The sequence below is a fragment of the Chiloscyllium plagiosum genome, chromosome 2, assembly GCF_004010195.1.
Source record: "Chiloscyllium plagiosum isolate BGI_BamShark_2017 chromosome 2, ASM401019v2, whole genome shotgun sequence".
Taxonomy (NCBI): domain Eukaryota; kingdom Metazoa; phylum Chordata; class Chondrichthyes; order Orectolobiformes; family Hemiscylliidae; genus Chiloscyllium; species Chiloscyllium plagiosum.
Window position 1 is genome coordinate 26,779,749 of NC_057711.1, and position 20,706 is coordinate 26,800,454.

The 20,706-nt window shown below is 40.5% G+C and overlaps 1 protein-coding gene across 1 annotated transcript in view; it reads right to left on the reverse strand.

Annotated features, from left to right (window-relative positions):
* LOC122565351 (ufm1-specific protease 2-like) overlaps window positions 1-20,706 on the reverse strand; it is a 55,953-nt gene that overhangs the window by 20,597 nt on the left and 14,650 nt on the right. The window contains exons 3-5 of the mRNA XM_043721235.1: window positions 10,936-11,128; window positions 8,343-8,486; window positions 7,980-8,144 (exon numbers count right to left, since the gene is read on the reverse strand). Of these exons, the coding sequence (XP_043577170.1) occupies window positions 7,980-8,144; window positions 8,343-8,486; window positions 10,936-11,128 (502 nt within the window). The remainder of the gene's footprint in view (window positions 1-7,979; window positions 8,145-8,342; window positions 8,487-10,935; window positions 11,129-20,706) is intronic.

Sequence of the window (20,706 nt, forward strand, 5' to 3'; positions counted from 1 at the left end):
TTTAAATATTTTTTCCCTTTTATTATTTTATTGGATATGGGAAATGCTGGCAAGGCCAGAACTATTGACCCCTGTCTAATTTCCCTTGAATGAAATGGCTTGCTATGCCATATTTAAGAAAGTAGTCAAGTATTAGCTACATTCCTGTGGATTTGGAATCATATTGACATGACATTTTAAACATAAACTAATTTAATATCTTTACATTTGAAAGAAGATGCCTTTAAATATGTAGGATGCTGTGTTTTGAAGTGGCTGCAGAAGCCACTTAACTTGGAAGCTAGCAAGGTCTACAGGAAATTACAACATTGATACTGAAACAGCATTGTTAATAAACAAACACAGAAAATGTTGGAAAAACTCAGCAAGTCTGGCAGCATCTGTGGAGAGAAAAACAGAGTGAACATTTCAGATGAAGAAGAGTTATATGGAACTTGAAAGGTTAATTTTCCACAGACTGCTGAGTTTCTGCAGCATTTTCTGTGTTTGTTTCAAATTTCTCACATCAACAATATTTTGCTTTTATTTGAATATTTTTAAGGAACTGATTTGCATTAGCATAGCTGAAACTGACAATAAGTAATAGACATCTCATCTGCAGGAATGGAAAAAAGAAACTTATTAAACTCATTATGCAAGACAAGGCCCTACAGTCTCTCCTCTGTTTCAAATTTTAAACTTTGGCAATGGGATATTAAGATTCCTTCATTAACTGGGGTCACCTCATTGTGTACCACTAATCATTACGCAACTAAAACTTACCTTGTGAAATGCTATCATTATAAATTGCCTGATGGTTACAAAAGACAGTTATCTCAAGAAGGCCTGCAAGATGGAATAATAAGATCTCCTTCTCCTCTCTCAATTGTTTGTTTTAAGCATGGATCCTATCTCTGTTACAAGTTGGAATACATTACAGAGACAGAAAAGTTAAAAATAAAAGAAACCTGAAGTGCCACAGCATCCACCCTAGAAAAGCACTAATTCCATTTTAAAAGAGATTGTCTCCAGAAGAAATGACTGACTGCAACACTATCAGAAATTCAAGATCACCCAAAGGAAGCTCAGAATATATAACTCCTTTTAACTTTTGAACTTTTTAAAAAGATTTATTTTTATTGAAAAATAGATTTTTTAATGTTACAACAAATACAATTCAAAGCAATACAAAGAACACCAAAAAAATGTAAAAAACCTAAACTGCCCTCAGGTTCAAATGTGTAAATATGTACAGAAAAATATGTACATAAAAAACTCCAACTAACTACTTAACTAAATAAACAATAACCAACAACAAACCAACAAATAATAACAACTCAACTCAGCCAAACAAAACACTCACTCTTGAATATCGAGAGCATTAGTTTTCACATATTCATACGTTCGCAGATTCCCCCCCTCTGGATATTGGACTCGTAAAGCACAATTGTTACGGCTTTTATTAGTGTAGCAAAAGGCTTTACAAAAGGCCTTTATTAGTGTAGCAGATAAATCTGTGTCCAGGTATTCCAAAAAGAGGCGCCATGTTTTATAGAAATTCTCAGTTATGTGGTGTACCATACTTGTGAGAAAATCCAAGTGAGTATGCTCCATAACAATCTTCCACCAATGCCAACCCAATAGACCCGGGGGATTTTGGGATACCCAACCTATTAAGATATCCTTTCTTGCACAGAAAGTGAGGATGTTGAACAGCTTTTTCTTATGCACATCTACAGGGAATACACTAGGCAGGCCAAGATGAAGAGAGATCAGGTTCTTCTCCAGTCTTACACCCAAAATCCTTTCCATTGCACCTGTCACAGCACTCCAGTATGTTTGAAATCTACCACAGGATCAGAGATAATGGGTAAGAGTACGCATACCAACCTTGCACTTGGGACATGTTAAAGATACCCCTGGTTTAAATTTTGATAAATGATCTGGAGCCAAGTGGGCCCTGTAGAGATTCTTCAACTGTAAAGCATGGGTCCTATTGCAAATTGATATCTTTCTTGCATTTTCCCAAATATCTTCCAATGCCTCTGAGGAGACCTCAACACCTAGCTCTCTCTCTCTCCCACACCCTGCAGAGTTGATCAAACTCACCTGAGGGGGCACCCTCCAATTGATGATATCAAGTGCTGACAGAAAGTGTACTCTTAGCACTGAGCACCATCCTCTCTATGTCAGATTTGTTGGGATCAGTCAAATGTGTAGTATTTTTTTGAATAAAATCGCTAACTTAAAAAAATGAAAGAGGTCCCTGCTAGATAGCTCGTATTTCCATGCTAACTGATCAAAGGACATCATTGTGTCTCCCTCAAATAAATCGCCCATGCAAGACACATCCCTCGCTGCCCAATGTTTGAATCATGAATCTATTATCCCCGGTTGAAAACCTAGCATACCCACTATAAATCTAAGAGAAGACATTTTGCCATATTGCCTTTCCTCTGCCAAATTGCCCTCTGTGCTTTAACAGTATTGATAACTATTGGATTATGGCAATATTCCTTAACTGTCCTCATTTTGTCTAAAAACAGCAAGCTAGTAAGGGGGCACCTGCCTGAGAGGTTTCGATATCTAACCATATTGAAAGAGGGTCCCACAGGCTCAATCACTCATGTAAGATAAAAGCGAACTTAGTTGATCATTTTTAATGTCTGGGAGATCCACTCCCCCAGTCTGTGAGGCAATTGCAGTTTAGCTAATTTAATAAGGGGCCACTTACGATGCCAAATAAAGGAGCTAAACCAGCTGTTCAGTCTCCTGAACGTTTGCTTATCGAAAATCAGGGGGTGCATCCATATAGGGGACAACAAATCGGGAGAATATTCATCTTAATAAGCGCTATCCATCTAACCATGAGACCGGAAGTGCCTCCCATCTTTGAAGGTCTTGTGTGATTTGTTGAATAATTGAACAAAATTAGCTTTGAACATGCCCAAAAATACAAAACCCAACTGTGACCACTTAAGTGGGAATCGATATTCGCCCTCAAGACCTTGCACCTTCGTAAGACCACCAATAGGCTATGATTTTACAAAATTAGTCTTGTACCCCGAAAAGGTGCCAAACGCACTGATGCATTATTTCTGCTGAGGCACCGAAACTGCTGGATTTGACAAAAAAATGAGGACATCGTCCACGTACAATGAAATCTTATGTAATTTTGACCCCACTTTTGGAGCAGATATACTGGGATCCCTACGAATGGCCTCAGCCAACGGTTCAATCACCAATGTAAAAAGCAATGGCTAAAGGGGACAGCCCTGCTGGCTGCCCCTAAAAATGTTAAAATTGCTTGATCGTACTCCATTGGTGATGACCGCAGTGAGAAGGTCACTGTAGTGAACCTTTACCCATCTTATAAAGGCTTCACCCAAGCCAAATCGCTCTAGAGTATAGAAAATGTACGAGGTAAAAACAATGACTACAGATGCTGGAAACCAGATTCTGGATTAGTGGTGCTGGAAGAGCACAGCAGTTCAGGCAGCATCCAAGGAGCAGCGAAATCGACATTTCGTGCAAAAGCCCTTCATCAGAAAATGTACGGTCACTCAACTCTGTCAAATGCCTTCTCTGCACCTAGAGAAATCACCAGTCACTGTATGACTGTTGTTGATATGCTTGAATTACATTAAGCAGCCTCCTAACATTATTGGAGGATCTGCAGCCCTTTATGAAGCATCTAAGGAGCAGGAACATCGACACCTTGGGCAAAAGCCCCTCATCAGGAATGAGCTGATGAAGGGCTTTTGCCCGAGGCACTGATTTTCCTGCTCCTCAGATGCTGCCCGACCTGCTGTGCTTTTCTAGCACCACTCTAATCTAGACTCTGATCTCCTGCATCTGCAGTCCTCACTTTCGCCTAGCCCTTTATGAAGCCCGTCTGGTCCTCTTTAGCAATAGAAGGTAACACAGTCTCCAGCTTTAACGCAAGAGTCTTAGGATTTTGATGTCCACATTTAAGAGTGAAATGGGCCTGCATGAACACAGTCCCCCGTGACCTGCCCTTTTTCAAGAATAATGGCCCCTCTCAGAGATGGCGGGAAACGATCATGACTGTATGAGTCATTGAACATGTTGAGCATTGGGCCTGACAATATGCTTATAAATACCTCATAGAATTCGCTGGGATGTCCATCATGACTGGGTGTCTTTCCACTCTGAAGCTGCTTCATAGTTTCCTGCAACTCTTGCTCTGATAAGGGGACATTGAGAAAAGACTCTTGTTTGGGGGTCACATCCAGGAGCTCCAAATCCTTAAAAAAAGACTCCATCTTGGCCCACCTCTTCTCACAACCCTCAGGTTGGTATAACTTCGAACAAAATCTCTGGAATGCCACATTAATCTTTTTGAAATCACATGTTAGGTTCCCAGACCCTTCCCTAATCACTGTAATGGCTTAAGGGGCGCTCCTTTTCCTGGCGAGATATGCTAAGTATTTGCCTGGCTTGTTACCATGCTTATATAACTTTGCTTTGCGAAAGTAAGCTCTTTCTTTGCCGTCTGCGTGAGCACAGAATTCAATGCAGATCGCAGCGCCTTAATCCTCTGTAGCTTGGCTAACGAGGGCCTGTCAAAGTAAGCCTTCTCGGCTGCCATTAACCGTGCTCTACAAACTTATTATCCTTAAAGAGAAAGGGATCCATTCGTAAAATCCCTGCCTGTAAGATGGAGACGCCTCCAGATATCCACCAACTCTAACTCCACACACGGATCCACTGATTGTTTAGTTTGTACAGAGGATATCGGGCATCCTTTGGGCAACCTGTCTCCTGTGGGATCCATGAGACAATTAAAATCTCCCCCTATAATGATATGCCAGGACTCAAGACTGATCCATTTAGAGAATGCATCTTCCAGAAATTTGATGGGATGGGCCGAAGGGCAATAAACATTTAAAACACCACATTCTTCGCCATTTATCAGGGCTTTGAGAATTACAAACCTCCCACGTGTGTCTTTAACACACTCTAGTAACTTAATTGGGAGATTCCTCTTAACCAATATAGCCACTCCCCTACTTCTGGTATTAAAAGTTAAAAGTAAACCCAATCAAAGCCATTCTACTATAGTTTCAAATGCTCCCTATCATCCAAGTGTGTCTCTTGTAATAAAGCAATATCCATCTTTCTTTTCTAAGACTTGAAAGTACCTGCTGCCTCTTAATTGGTTAGTGACTTCCTTTGATGTTCGAGGTACAGCATTTAATCAAGTCATTCGCCATAATCTTCTGCAGTAACATTTAGATTCCAGAGAGGAGGAACTCAAATTACAAATAGCCAAGCCTTATTGTCACAAGATCCATCGAACATAAAAACTACATAAACTAAAACCACTGCAATTAACAAACCTACAAAGCTATCAAAGATTATATACAACAAAAAACAAAAAACAAACCAACATATAAAGCGCCAACAGTGCTGAATAGGGGAACTCACCCCTTGTCTAAAGGGGAAAGCCACACATCCCAAAACCCAACTTCCCACTCCACTGCTAATACTGCAGCCCGGGCAGTTAAATACGTAAAACAGGCATAAACTGCCCGTAAGTAGGCATCTAACCATCCCAGAAGAAGGGCTTATGCCCGAAACGTCGATTCTCCTGTTCCTTGGATGCTGCCTGACCTGCTGCGCTTTTCCAGCAACACATTTTCAGATCTAACCATCCTAACCATTTTCGCTCCTCCTAGCTAGAGCTGCACCACAACCATAAGCAGCAAAGAAAGAAAATACACCATGGAATAACAATGTGAATAAAGACATTTTGAAAAAAAGGTCGGTACCCCACCCATACTTTGGTATAACTTAACTTAGAAATTGAAAGTATACATCTCAACCGCCACCAAGAATAGTTTAGTCCAGATTATTACCAATAAAAAAGATAGGACGAGAAAGCCCCGACCGGACTTACTCTTTCTTTAAAATAAAAAAAGACATTCCCAAACAACACTACTATTTGTACATACTAAATTGTTCAGATTAAGTTAATTTGTTCACAAATTCTCTTGCCTTCTCCGACGTGTCAAAGAGATGTACAGGTCCATCTAAGATGTATTCGAGGCACCGCTGGATACCTCAGAGAGTACTGGATCCCAAGCTCCCTCAGTCTTCTCTTGACACCGTCAAAGGATTTTCTTTTCCAGATCACCGCCACTGAGAAGTCCTGGAAGAACATGATCTTCGAGCCCTCGTAAACTAGGGCCTTTGGATCCTTCCCCTGGATTCTGGAAGCTTCCACAATTCTCTCCTTATCTCTATAATGATGAAACCACACCAAGAGAGGACGAGGATGTTGACCCAGACCTGACCTCCATACTGTGACCCGGTGGGACCTCTTGATCATCAAGTCTCTCATTCCAGCCTCTAAGTTAAGGAATTTTGGCAACCAGTTCTCAATAAATTCGCTGGCTGATACCTCACATATCCTCCGGCAGACTAATGAGCTGAATATTTTTCCCCTGCCCCTGCTCTCAAGGTCATCAACTTGGTCAAGCGAATTATGGACCTGCGTCTCTATGGCTTGGATCCTATCCTTGGAGGAACCGGTATCAGCTTCCATCACTGCGACTCTGTGTTCAACCTCATCCACCCTTTTCTCCAGGTCTGCCAATTGCTGTTCGGGCTTCTGCAGCATGATAGAGATCAGGGCCAGCTTCTCCTCTATTTGCTTCCCCTACATCTTGCAAGATTTCACAAGCGCCTTCACGAGGGCCTAATAAGAAATTGAGTCTGAGGATCCTGCTGGCTGGGCCGTGGCCTGGCCTCAGATGCTCCTCCTCCCTTCTTCGGCATCCCTGGATGGCGGAAACAAAGGTAAGTTGATTTTTCACAGTTTGCTGGAAATCCACGACCTTTCCAGAGTCCCAGGATATCGTGGTGGTCTGGGTAGGGCGGGTTATAGGTTGGTCCCACTTATGCTGCAATGTGGAGCTCTGAAACGCGATCTTCTTAGATCGCCACCATCTTGGATTCCCCCAATTTATGAACTTCAAGCCTTTCTCAATTTAACTTCCCTCCAACCCTTTAACTTCTTCTGGTTGTTTGCATGCTTGTGCCTGTACATTTGACAGGATTCCTGGTGGGCTTTACCATTTACTAATGCTCATTCTTAACTGAGTGTAGTTTATTTTAAGTGATCAAACAAACTCTTGTGAGCGCAAAATATCTGGTTGGCTACTTCTTCATAGCTTTACATATGGTTAAGTACATATTGAACTGAAAAAGCACATACTTACAAAATTCAAACTGTCTTATAACCAACCTTAGGAATTAAAGGAGGAATTTATTCACCTCTCTGCATTTGATGGTAACAACATATGACCCAGCCTAGGCAAAAATGGCTGCTTTCCATCCTTAAAGGACATGAGTAAACCAGATTTGTTTTATAATATTGTTGATAGCCATCATGATCACCATTACTGAAACTAGATTTATAGTCCAAATTTATTAATTCAGTTTAAACAATACCAGTGACCATGATGAGATTTGAACCTACGCTTCCAGAGTATTATACTGAGCTGTGGATTTCTAGTCCAGAAGTATTATTGTTAATCAACCATCTCATAAGATAAAACCTCGTATCCTCATCTGAAAATAATTCTGCCAGTGTTTATGTATAACAAAATGGAGATGGTTTGATCGCCTTTACTGTGTTCAAATACTGAAAGAGACTGAAGGGGTCATCACCTAAGTCCTACCTGACTATGTGACCGTATATCTGGCATTCACTTGCCCAAAACTCTTTTATCAAATGTAATTAAAATATCCAGCAAATCTGATTATTTAATTCATTTAATCTGATACTCTAGGGATTAAATTATCTGATTACATTTTCTCAAAGTGTATTTCTCAAATTTGTGACCACTATTTTACATGATAGCTGAACTAAACCTTTATTAAAAAAGAAAATTATGTTTTTAAAAGATTTGCATAAATAAGACTAGACAAGCATAAATAACATTAATCATAATTTAAAACAATGATCATACATCCTGCATCTCTGTAACCATAGGTGTAGGTTTGTTAATGTAACCCTGACAGTTGAACCAGGAGATGATGACTTGGAAACAACGGTACAGTGCACCCCATTCAGCGTCATTTTCATTGTCCTGCATGCAGTGGTGAAAGATATAGGATCCATGCACTCCAAAAATCTGATCCAAAGTGAACAAAATATAATATTTAAAAGTTAAAAACTGTTTATAATTGAGTCAAAATGTATATTTTTCCCCAATTTACAATTTAAAAAAACTGTTTTCTGTAATAATACAATACTTGAATGACAAAATCTATTTTTGTGGCTATTTTACTTTATTTTACTTAAACAATTTATAGTAAACTTAGATTTGTACCTGGAACTCATCAGGGTTAAGGGTTGGAATGTACTTATGCACATTTCTCAAGTACTTAGCTTTCATCTCATCACTTGGAAAACAAAAGGCCATAGAACGTCGGAAGAAGGGTTTATTGTCTAGGCCAAGTAAAGCATGCAACTCCTGTGCATATCAAAAAATGCAAAACTTTTAAGTTGATGATTTCATGAGATCCACAGGTAAATGTTTTTACAAACTACAGAAACAGTATTAACTTAAAACTACGAACAAAAATCCATATGCTTCTAATTTCTGCAATAACTTGATTGTCCTTACTATAACCTACCTAATAATAATCAGATATCTGGCAGCTATCACAGCTGTTGCTATACAAGTTTTAAAAATCTTCAGAGGTGGAACTGTATAACAAATTCCTATAGAAGACATAAAGGCTGCAGTTTTACACTATCCTATTGCTTTATTAGAATGTCCCATCGCATCCAAATAGCTGCAATGGGCTGCAATCAATAAAGCAAAAAGCACATTGAATGATAGACAGGCTGCTGTTTGAACCAAATAACTGCAAATTGAAGCATAGAGAGGAGGATGACTTTCACTGTAATGTTCCAGTTTTGGAGGGTTTGATATTGCTTGTTTTGAGTTAGAATAAAGAAATTTGCGTAACATTTTGCAGAAGAGGTTTCCATAGAAGTTAAAAGCACATCACGTTTTTATAGTGTCCCATGGCAGCTGGACAGTGCCAAGACTTAGGAGCCCATCAAACCATTAAATAATTAAAATTGGAGTTTAATTCATGCAATGTCAGAATAGGAGATTTGCTGCCAGTATTGTCTTAAATGACGGGCTGTCAGGAGCCAAGACAGAACACACTCTCTTTAGGAACAGAATAGGCCATTTAATCCATCAAGCCTCCTCCATGATTCAATTAGATCAAGGCTGATTTGTAACCCTGATCTATTTACATGCATTTTCTTATATACCTTAATACATTTATCTGACAGTAATTATCTGTTTACAAAATTCAGTTGTCCTAACAATCACTGTCCTTTGGCAGAAGCAATTCCAGATCTGCAACTTTTGTATTAAAAAGTGTATTTTTAATTCATTCCTGAATAGTTTACTCTAATATTAAGTTTACTGGAATACAAGAAAATAAAGTACGGCAGGAATAAGTTATCTGGTCTCTTCTCAGCTTTTGTAAGCATGTCATATGATCATGATTGATCTACTACTTCGGTTTCAACCTCCGACATTATTGACATATCCAAAAATCAATCAGTCATTATTTTGAAAACATTGAATATTGAGCATCCATAGACCTGTGTTATAAAGAACTACAAAGATTGACAGGTCTCTGATAGAAGAACACTCATAGCATTTCAATCTTGGCCAAATTCTGAGACTATGATCCCAAGTTCTCGACCACCACCCCAGCATGAGGATGTACCTCTCCAGCATTTACTGTACCTTATTAATGTCTTTAAGAATTTGATATGTGTTTCAATTATGTTGTTTTCCATTACTCTAAATTCAAGCGAATATAGTTCCCACGTACCCAATCTCTCCTAAAAGGACAGGACCATTGTCTCATGAATTGGTCTGGTGATCCTTTGGAATTCATCCCAGGACAAATATATTCTTACTAAGATAGGGTATGGTTTCACAGGCCCGATACAATTACAGAAGGACTTCTTTGCTGTTATACTAGTCCCTTGGCAACAAAGATTTTCACATCCAATGCTTTTCTAATTTATTTGCTGCACTCCCAGGTTAACTTCCAGCGATTCATATACAGAATTCCTGTAAATACCTTGTTCTTGATTCGAACAAATTTCCCTGCATCTATCCTAAGAAATACTTCTAACAATTTTAACACTTCAATTGGATTACCCCCTTAATCTTTTAATTCAACATTGTGCAAACTGCCTTTGTAATCAAACTTTATAAACCCTGGGAATATTCAAAAAATAAAACTAGTCAATTATCAACAGTATTGTGGACCTGCCTGACTTGGCATAGATATAAAAACTCTGCCATAGAAGAGGATGGCGTTATTCCAAACCTCAATCAGGAGGTATAGCATTTTGTAGCCAACATACTCTCCTTTTCCCTCGATGGAGGATAATACTCTCAGTTAATGCCAGGCTGATAAGCTGATGATAGCTGTCATGGAATTGATATCCAATGCTAGTACAGTAAGTACAATGGTTTTTTTCTCCACAAGTATTGTGGCTTCTTATCTAAATAGGGTCATTAAGCTTTTATAAAGTGTAAGAGAGGCAAGAGAAGGAGGACACAATTTGGAAAGTGATTTATGGTTGCTCAAGAAACAAGCATCTCATTGCTTCCAAAAATCTTATTGAATATTAAGCACATGTCATGTTGTGTTTAGCATACCATGGAATTTATTTTCTGAGGAAATGTTATGTCAAAATACCATTTCCTGTTCAGAACCAACAGAATTTTGGAAAATATAAAAAAAAAACTGATTGTTCATGTAGTAAAACTGAGCATCAATTGAAAGTTATCAAAATAAATTACTCCTTTAAACATTTTGTAATTCATTGACAAACTGTATAAATGGAAAAAGTGACCTGGAGTCCAACCATACTTTTCGTTGTGGTTCCAGAGTTTCATCACTGATTCCAGCAGGGTATATTACTGTAGTAAGAGTGGTTTTCTCTGGCAATTCAAAGTGGAATGCTTGTGGCATTGGGACAGTCTTTCCATTTGTATATCGCTGAATACATTTGTCCATCGCAGATAACTGTGTAATAATGGCATCCACAAACTGATCTTGTATCCTGTCAAAACCATCAAGTATAGTCACCATGAAAGACAGATCATAAAGAACATAACTTGATATACAGCAAATGGCAAGAAACCTAATTTAACTCAGAAACAAAATTATGTTCTGAAATAATCTAGTTTATCTCCAGTAATGGTGAATCATTTAAGTTGAATATCTTCACACTGAGTAAACATGGCAATCATGGTATATTTTCCATCTTGTTTCTAGCAAATTCCCCCAATTCAAATTTCACAATTCAGGCTCACTGCTAAATGTCAAGTGCAGAATCATAATTAAATCTGGAATTCTGATCAAAGATCTACCTTAAAAACTTCGACAGAGCCATTTTTAAATTCAGATTTCTGGCATTTCTTTGTTTTATGTTTTTTCAAATTTTTTTTAATTAGGAGACATGGAACCCTTCTCCAAAATGCACTTCCAAATAGGGCAGGACTACGTACCAATGATTCTTGGGTTTTCATCTTGGAGGTGCAAATCACAAATTGGCACATTTCCCAATGTCACAACTAATCAAATGGATTAAGAGGTTGGTGGGAAGATCAATAATTTTACAACATGCCGCATTCAAGATGTTTTGGGCACATTCGAGATATATTCCTTCTAATGCAATAGGCAGGAATTTTTTTTAAATCTAGAGTTCCCCAGATTATCAAGGAGGTGGAACTCAACATTATAAAGAAAAGGTGTGCTTCTGACAGGTGTAAGGTGTAAGGCTGAAAATACAATTGTGACTGAACAGGAATACCAAAGGTTTAGAGGGAGGTGAAAAAGCAAATAAAAAAATCAGAAGAACTGTGAGAAAAAATAGCAGTTAACATAAAGGGAAATTCCAAAGTCTTTTATCAGCATTTACACAGTTAAAGAGTGGTTACAGAAGGAGTGGGATCAATCAGAGATTTAAAAGGAGATCTACAAATAAAGGCAAGGGACATGGCTGAGGTATTAAATGCAGAGAAGTGTAAGGTGGTGCGCTTCGGTTAGGCAAATACTGAAAGCCAATATAAAATAGGGGCTACAATTCTGAAAGGAACATGATGTCAGAGAAGTCTTTTTCACAGCAAATTTTTAAGGTATAGAATGTACTACCCAGAGATCTGCTGAAGGAAGGTTCAATAGAGGCATTCAAGAGGGGATTAGATGTTTTTTTTGGATAGTAATAATGCACAGGGAAATGGGGAAAAGACAGGCACTAGATAATACAGCCGTCTCAGTAATACAGCCTGATGCAGACACAATGGGCCAAATGGTCTCCTTCTGTACAATAATTCTATGATTCACTCAATGAGAAAACAAATCTGAAACCTTGACATCTTCACACCCAACTCAGCTGTGCGATATGGAGATAAAATGACTACTACTGCTTGAAGTGTTGGTAGAATTAGTTACTATTTTTTGGGTCGGAGTACAATGGTTTACACGTGAATTTCTACTGGGAGCAATTATTCTATTCAAGCATTCACTGAATGTGGACTGCCACCCATCTGCCATTAAATTAGTTTCTGTTGAAAGGTCATTCTTGTGGCTATCATAAACATGTCTTCACACAATCATGACTGCTCCGTACTTTGTTTCAAATGGCCACGTAGACGTGGATGACAACACTTCAAAACTATAAGCACATGTAACTGTAGGTCTCCAATTACACACTCAATGGGGTTTTAAGGATGGCTATTTTTGGGGGGAAATGCTATCACAGTCGATAAATGCCTGCATTTAAATCAACCAATGTAGTATTGGCACTTTGGTTCTACAATTTACCTCAATAGAAAGTTACAGAGTTCAAAGTTCGTTGGTGAGGCATGACATTTACCTTCTTGTAAAGGCGAAGTATTCATGACAGACTATGTGAAGCTACAACATGTGGTTTCATTGTGAATGACGTGAGAGATCAGAAGGGCAAACATTGACCTGCTATTTAAATATTTACCACAGATTGCCTGCTCACTCAGCTGAGATGAAACCAGTGCTCAGGTCATATATTGTGGCATAGCTCACCATATGACATTAGCATCAAAGCAAACAGCAATTGGAAGGCCACCAAGTCCAGGAATTTCCAGCAACTGCCTCACAACTTCCACAGAGAGAAGCAGTAGCTGCAGATCCCCCAAAGGAGTGAATGGGAATGGCCAAAGGCTGTATACACAAGCCTTGCTGCTCACTATCTAGAACTGTCAGAAACACAATGCAGGAACAGACAAGGGATGTTCTGTAGGTAGACAAGCAGGACACTGGAAGAACATAGCAAGCCAGGAAATGGAGAAGTCAATGTTTTGGGTATAAATCTTCTTCAGGACTGGGGGTAGGTGTAGGGGGAGCAGCAGATAAAAGGGGAGGTGGGGAAGAGTTTTGGGTGTGGACAGGGGTGGAGTGATGAGGTAGGGATCGGTGAACACAGGTAGAGGATATGACCTGTTTGGTCGATGGGAGGAATGAATCTGATTGGTAGATGGAATGAAGGGTCGAACAGAGGAATGGAAGGGAGGAGGAGGGGCTGGAAAGGGAGTCGGGGATGGGAAAGGAAGTTATTTGAAATTGGAGAACTCAATGTAAAGTCTTCCAGGCTGTAGGCTGCCCAGGTGGAAGATGAGGTGTTGGTCCTCCAATTTGCAGTTTGATTTGCTGAGGCAATGGAGAAGGCTAAGGATGGTCATATCAGAAAGTCAGTGGGAAGGCGAATTAAAATTTCACATGGAAGGACTGTTTGGGTCCCTGGATGGAGATGATGGGGTTGGTGTGCCAGCATCTGGGATGCTTGGGAGGTGTTCCAGAACTCCAACTATTTTGAACAATGTGCTTTTCCCCCCTGTGACCCAGACAGCCCTCCACTGCACCTCCTCCATTCCCCACTCCACTGCTGTAACCTCCCCTTTCTAAATGCAATAAAGACAGGGTCCCCCTTGTCCTCACCTACAACCTCACCAGTCTCCACATCTAATATATCATCCTTAAATACTTCCGCCAATTCCAATTGACCCCACCACCAAGAACATCTTCCTCTCTCTACCCATCAGTGCCTTCTGCAAGAACCGTTCTCTTTGCCAATTCTTGGTTTGTGCTACTCTTCCTCCAACCACTTCGAGCCCAGGTACTTTCCCCTGCAACCATAAAAGATGCAAAACTTGCTGGCGCACCCCTCCCCCCACCTCCATCCAGGGTCCTAAATAGTCCTTCCAGGTGAAAAGGACGTTCACCTGCCTCTCCTCCAATCTAGTTTACTGTTATCCAGTGATCCTGTTGTGGTCTTCTCCACATCGGGGAGACCAAACATCAACTCAGGGCACATTTTGCTGACCTTCGCAGCTGGGCCCACAGGGGTCATCCTGACCTTCCTGTCACTGCCAATTTCAATTCCCCTTCCCCCTCCCTTTCCAACATGACCATCCTTGGCCTCTTCCATTGCCACTGCAAATCAGACCACAAAGTAGAGGAACAATACCTCATCATCCGCCCTTTATCTGCAACTCCTCACGCACACCCCCACGCCCCAGTCCTGAAGAAGGGTTCCACCCGAAACGATGACTTCTCCACCTCCTGATGCTGCCTGGCTTGCTGTGTTTTTTCAGCCTCCTGCTTGTCTACCTTGGATTCCAGCATCTGCAGTTTTTTTTTGTCTCTAACAAAGGATGCTCTAAGTCATCATTAACAAACTGCAGCAATGATTGAAACAAGGCTTCCACTTGGTTGCAATGGCTGGCAATCCTGTACCAGTGCCCATCAAGGTCACAGCTGAGCTAGGTTTTTTTCAGCTAGTAAGAAAGGAAGAAGGGACAGCTGTAACGGTGTTGGATGGGAGCAATGCCTTGGAGGGATCATATGAATTTGACTGAATTGACATAGAACATGCAACAATACAGTGCAGTACAGACCCTTTGACACTTGATGTTGCGCCTACCTGTGGAACCAATCTGAAGCATACCTATCCTACAGTATTCCATTTTCATCCAAATGTTTATCCAATGACCATTTAAATCCCCTTAAAGTTGGCGAATCTACTACTTTTGCAGGCAGTGCGTTCCACATCCCTACTACTCTCTGTGTAAAGAAAGCACTTCTGACAATTGTCCAATATCTATCACCCCTTAATTTAAAGCTATGTCCCCTCGTGCTAGCCATCACCATCTGGAGAAAAAGGCTCTCACTGTCCAATCTATCTAACCCTCTGATTATCTTATATGCCTCAATAAAGTCAGCTCTCAACCTTCTTCTCTCTAATGAAAACAGCTTCAAGTCTCTCAGTCTTTCCTCATAAGACCTTCTCGCCCTATCAGGCAACATCCTAGTAAATTGCCTTTGAACTCTTTCCAAAGCCTCCACATCCTTCCTATGATGCAATGACTAGAACGGTATGCTATACTCCAAGTGTGGCCGCACCAGAATTTTGTACAGCCGCAACATGACCTTGTGGCTCCGAAACCGAATCCTTCTACCAATAAAAGCTAATACACTGTATGCCTTCTTAACAACCCTATCAACCTGGGTGGCAACTTTCAGAGATCTATGTACATGAGCACTGAGATCTTTCTGCTCATCTACACTGCCAAGAATCTTACCATTAGCCCAGTACTCTTTATTCCTGTTGCTCCTTCCAAAGTGAATCACCTCACACTTTTCCACGTTAAACTCCATTTGCCACCTCTCAGCCCAGCTTTCAGCTTATCTATGTTTGTTTGTAACCTGCAACATCCTTCGGCACTGTCCAGAACTCCATCGACCTTAGTGTCATCCGCAAATTTACTTGGACTGAGTTTATGTGGTTGAAATAAGGAAATTATAGAGGAATCATCACATTATTGGGTGTAGTCTGCAGGCTGTGATTCCTACACCATGTGGGAACTTCAGAACATTCATGTAACTTGGGAACGACGTGTGCAGAAAATGAACTTAAGCTGAGGATTTCTAAGCTTGAGGAAGCAGCGCTTGTTAGTGCAGAGCATCAAACAAGATAAGAGTTTATTTTATATTTGCTCATGGGACTTGGGCTTCGCTGGCTGGCCAGTACCTATTGCCCATCCTTCGCTACCCTTAAACTGAGAGGCTTGGTAGGACATTTCAGCAGGCAGTTGAGAGTCAACCACATTGCAGTGGGTCTAGAGTCATATATAAGCTAGACCTGGTGAGGATGGCAGATTTCCTTCCCTGAAGGATATTAGTGCCAGTGAGTTTCTTCGATCATGCGTTCTATGAGTGGTCAGTCCATAAACCGTGAGAGGTCAGGATGATAAATGGGTAGTCCTCCAGAACAGCAGGAAATGACAAATGTGATTATTTGGGGGTGGGGGGGGGGTGCTGCTACTCTTACATTGGTACACAGCTTTAGAGTCTGCTGGGACTGACATTTTTGGAGCAGTCTCCACCAATAGCACCAGTGGGCCAGGGATGGCCTAACAACACAGGAAATAGGAGCAGGAGTAGGCCAATTGGCCCCTCAAAGATGCTCCACCATTCAACAAGATCATGGTTGATCTGCTCCAGGCCTCAAATCCCCTCAGTATAGACATCTGGTTGTCAATATTTCAAAACTCTATCAACATTGTCTTCAAATATAATCAACGATCCTCCATACACAATTCTCCAGAGTAGATAATTCCAGATATTCACTATCCTTTGAGAGAAGAAATTCCTTCAATCTCATTTTTAAATGAGTGCCCCCTTCTTCTGTAACAATGTCCCTTAGTTCAAGGTTCCCCCACGAGTGGAAATATCTTCCTAACAATGACCCTGTCAAGCCCCTTCAGAATCTTGTGTGCTTCAATAAGATCACCCTTGTTCTTCTAAACTCTAACAAATAAAGGTCAGGAATAAAGAGTACAATATGTTTGCCTGTTGACATAAATATGGTGGAGAATTTTAGCTGCAATAACAGAATTAGCTTGCCTGGTTCAAATTAGAGTGAGATCACAAGTAAGCACAAGTAAGCTTTAAGAAGGAGATAAATCCAAGGTAACAGGGTTTATTTTGAATAAAGAATCTTGCAAATTAATATACAGGGAGTTCTGTAAAAACCACAGCTGCAGATGCCTGTAAGAGAGAGTCTGATAAGAGATGCCTTTTTTTTTAATTTCAAGAGATTGTTAACTCTGAACATTTGCCCAGTGATTTGTGCTGGTGAGCTAGTTGGCATAAATGCATGACTGAATGTGACAATGCTACTCCTTTAACAAGGTTATGCTGTCCTTGACTTTTTTTTCAGAGAGGTTGTAAAAGCAGCAATTCTGAAAGATCTGGCTTTGAAGAGTTTTAGGGCCAACTTGATTATAGTTAACAGATACTGTCTAAGCCAAAGGGCTTTCAAGTCTAAAATAAAGTCTTGTACAATGAAAGGGGAGTGGTCCGTTGTCCCCGCTCAGCTTTTCTTTGGTTTGGTTTGGTCTTTAGCAGTCTGGCTGTTCACTGAAAACAATCAGCTCAGTTTGAGACTGCTGGTCCACAAAAGCAGCTACATGGAAGAAAATGTTCCACACTGAGTCCCTCTGGGGACTCTCTCCTGTCAGACCCTGTGTTTGATTTTACCTTTTTTTGCCAAGGGGTGTTTATGGGAATTGTTGCAGGAATTTGGAACAGCGTCATTAGGTTGGGATAGTCTGTTGGGTTTTCAGATAGATTAAGTTATTTTGTATTGTGCTCTCTTTTGTTTGTGTTTCATTTGGTAATCTTGTGAATAAATTCTATTTTGTTTAAAACTAAGCGGTTGGGCTAGCTACATCACTTCTGGAATATCCGCTACACACCTGCTTTAGCAAAGTTAGGGTCTGGGCTACTTTATTGAAATGTTTTGGTCTGATCTGGTCCAAAACACTAAAGGTATGATGCAGGAGGGATGACATCTTATTCTTGGGCAGTTGGAATGAGTTCTGGGGCAAGAGGCATCTATTCAACATTACATTATATCTCAAGAGATATGGGAGGAGATGGTGGTGCAGTGATACTATGTAAAGTATTGGTCTCATTATCTAGGAAAAGTGAAGAAAATGTTGCAGACAGTTGAGAAAACATTTGCTAGATTTGCAGGAATAGGCACATTATCTTATGAGGAAAGACTGGACAGGCTGGACTGGTATCTGCTATAGTTTAGAAAAGTAACAGATGACTTGATCTAGATGGTAGATGTAGAGAGGACAGTTCCTATTCTGGGAGTATCTAGAACTAAAGGTCACTTTTTAAAAATAAGGAGTTGCCCATTGAAAGCAGAGTTAAAGTAATTTTGTTTCTGTCAGAGGTTCATGGGTTTTTGAAATTTTCTTCCCGAAAAGATGGTAAAGCAGAATCTTTGAATATTTTTAAATCACAGGTAACTAGATTCTTGTTAAGCAAGGGTATGACAGGTTATTGTGGAGTAGATGGAAATGCAGATTTGCAGTTAAAATCAGATCAGCTAAAATCTTATTGAATGACAGAGCAGGCTTATGGATTTGAATGACTTCCTCCTTGTGTTGCTTTCTGCTGGTGATGGTCTCAGTGTCAGGGTGGAACCACTTGGATCCAGGCCTATGGGCAAGCACTTAAGAAGGATTGTAATTTTGAATTTTTAACTTTATTTCTTTTTTTCTCCTTTTATACCTAAGATGGTGCCACAGAATGGCCACTTTGTACACTTTTCACTGTACTCTTGTATCCCTGTACTTGAGTACACGTGACAATAAAACATAAGCCAGACACCCGGGTTCAATTCCCGCCTCAGGCGACTGACTGTGTGGAGTTTGCACGTTCTCCCCGTGTCTGCGTGGGTTTCCTCCGGGTGCTCCGGTTTCCTCCCACAGTCCAAAGATGTGCAGGTCAGGTGAATTGGTCATGCTAAAATTGCCCGTAGTGTTAGGTAAAGGGTAGATGTAGGGGTATGGGTGGGTTGCGCTTCGGCGGGGCGGTGTGGACTTGTTGGGCCGAAGGGCCTGTTTCCACACTGTAAGTAATCTAATCTAATAATTCTAATTTCTTCTCCTAATTTGTGGCATTGACAATGTTATCAAATATCACTTATTCAACAATACCCAATTCATTGATGTTCAGTTTGGTTTCCATCAGGCCCTGATAGCTGTAAGGAGTTTGCATAAATGAACAATGTTCAACATCATTTGCGATTCCTCAGATATAGGACTGAAACATGTTTATGTTTAAATGCAGAAAGGCTTGGATAAATTCTGGCTTCAGCTGATGAGTGGCAAATAACATCTGGTCAAACATCTGCTAGCAACGATAATCTCCAACAAAAGGGATTCTAACCACGGCTCCTTGACACTCAATGGTATTACCATATCTGAATTCCCCAATATCAGCATCCTGGGCTTACAATTGACCAGAAACTGAAGTGGACCAGTCACATAACTGCCATGGTTACAACAGCAGGAGAAATGCAGGGAATTCTGAAGTGGATAACTCACCTACTAAGTCCTCAAGACCTTATCCATCATTTATAAGACACAAGGCAGGAATGTGATGGAATACTCTGCACTTGCCTAGACGAATGCAGCTGCAACAACACTCAAGCGGCTCAAAGTTATACAGGACAAAGCAGTCTGCTTGAATGGCACCCCAACTAACAACTTCCAAACAAGTCGACAAGATAACTAAAGTTAACAAGATATCTCAATGGGATACGGTGCATGCAAAAATATTGAAGAAAATGAGAGTGGAAATTGCAGGAGCATTGTCTCAATCTTTCTCGATTCAGCCATTGCCTTGATTGATCAGTGCATTGTGTATATGAGTTGGGAAGCCATGTTGTGGCTGTTCAGGACATTGGTTAGGCCACTTTTGGAATACCGTGTGCAACTCTGGTCTCCCTGATTAGGAAGGCTGTTGCAAAACTTGCAAGATTTCAGAAAAGATTTACAAGGGTCTTGCCTGGGTTGCAAGATTTGAGGTATAGGGAGTGGTATATAGGCTGGGGCTATTTTCCCTGGACTATCGGAAGCTGAGGGGTGACCTTATTGAGGTTTATAAAATCATGAGGGGCATGGTTAGGGAGAATAGTCAAAGTCTTTTTCCCAGGGTAAGGGAGTCTAAAACTAGAGAACATTGGTTTAAGGTGGGAGGGGAAAGATCTAATAGGGATAAAAGAGGCAGCTTTCTCATGTAGAGGGTGGTAGATGTATGGAATGAGCTGCCAGAGGAAGTGCTAGATGTTGGTACAACATTTAAAAGGCATCTGGATGGGTGTATAAATAAGAAAGATTTAGAGGGATATGGGCCAAATACTGGTAAATGGGGTTAGATTAGGTTAGGATAGCTGGTCAGCATTGTTGCCAATTTGGACTAAAGAGTCTGCTTCCATGCTGTACTTTTGTATGACTCTATAAAATCTGTAAGGATAAGCCCAGTTGTTTTAACTTCAGTCATCGAGTCATAGAGATGTACAGCACGGAAACAGACCCTTTGGTCCAACTCGTCCATGCCGACCAGATATCATAACCCAATCTAGACCTACCTGCCAGCACCCAGCCCATATCCTTCCAAACCCTTCCTATTCATATACCTATTCAGATACCTTATAAATGTCCACCACATCCTCTGGCAGCTCAGTCCATACACGTACCACCCTCTGCGTGAAAACATTATCCCTTAGGTCTCTTTTAT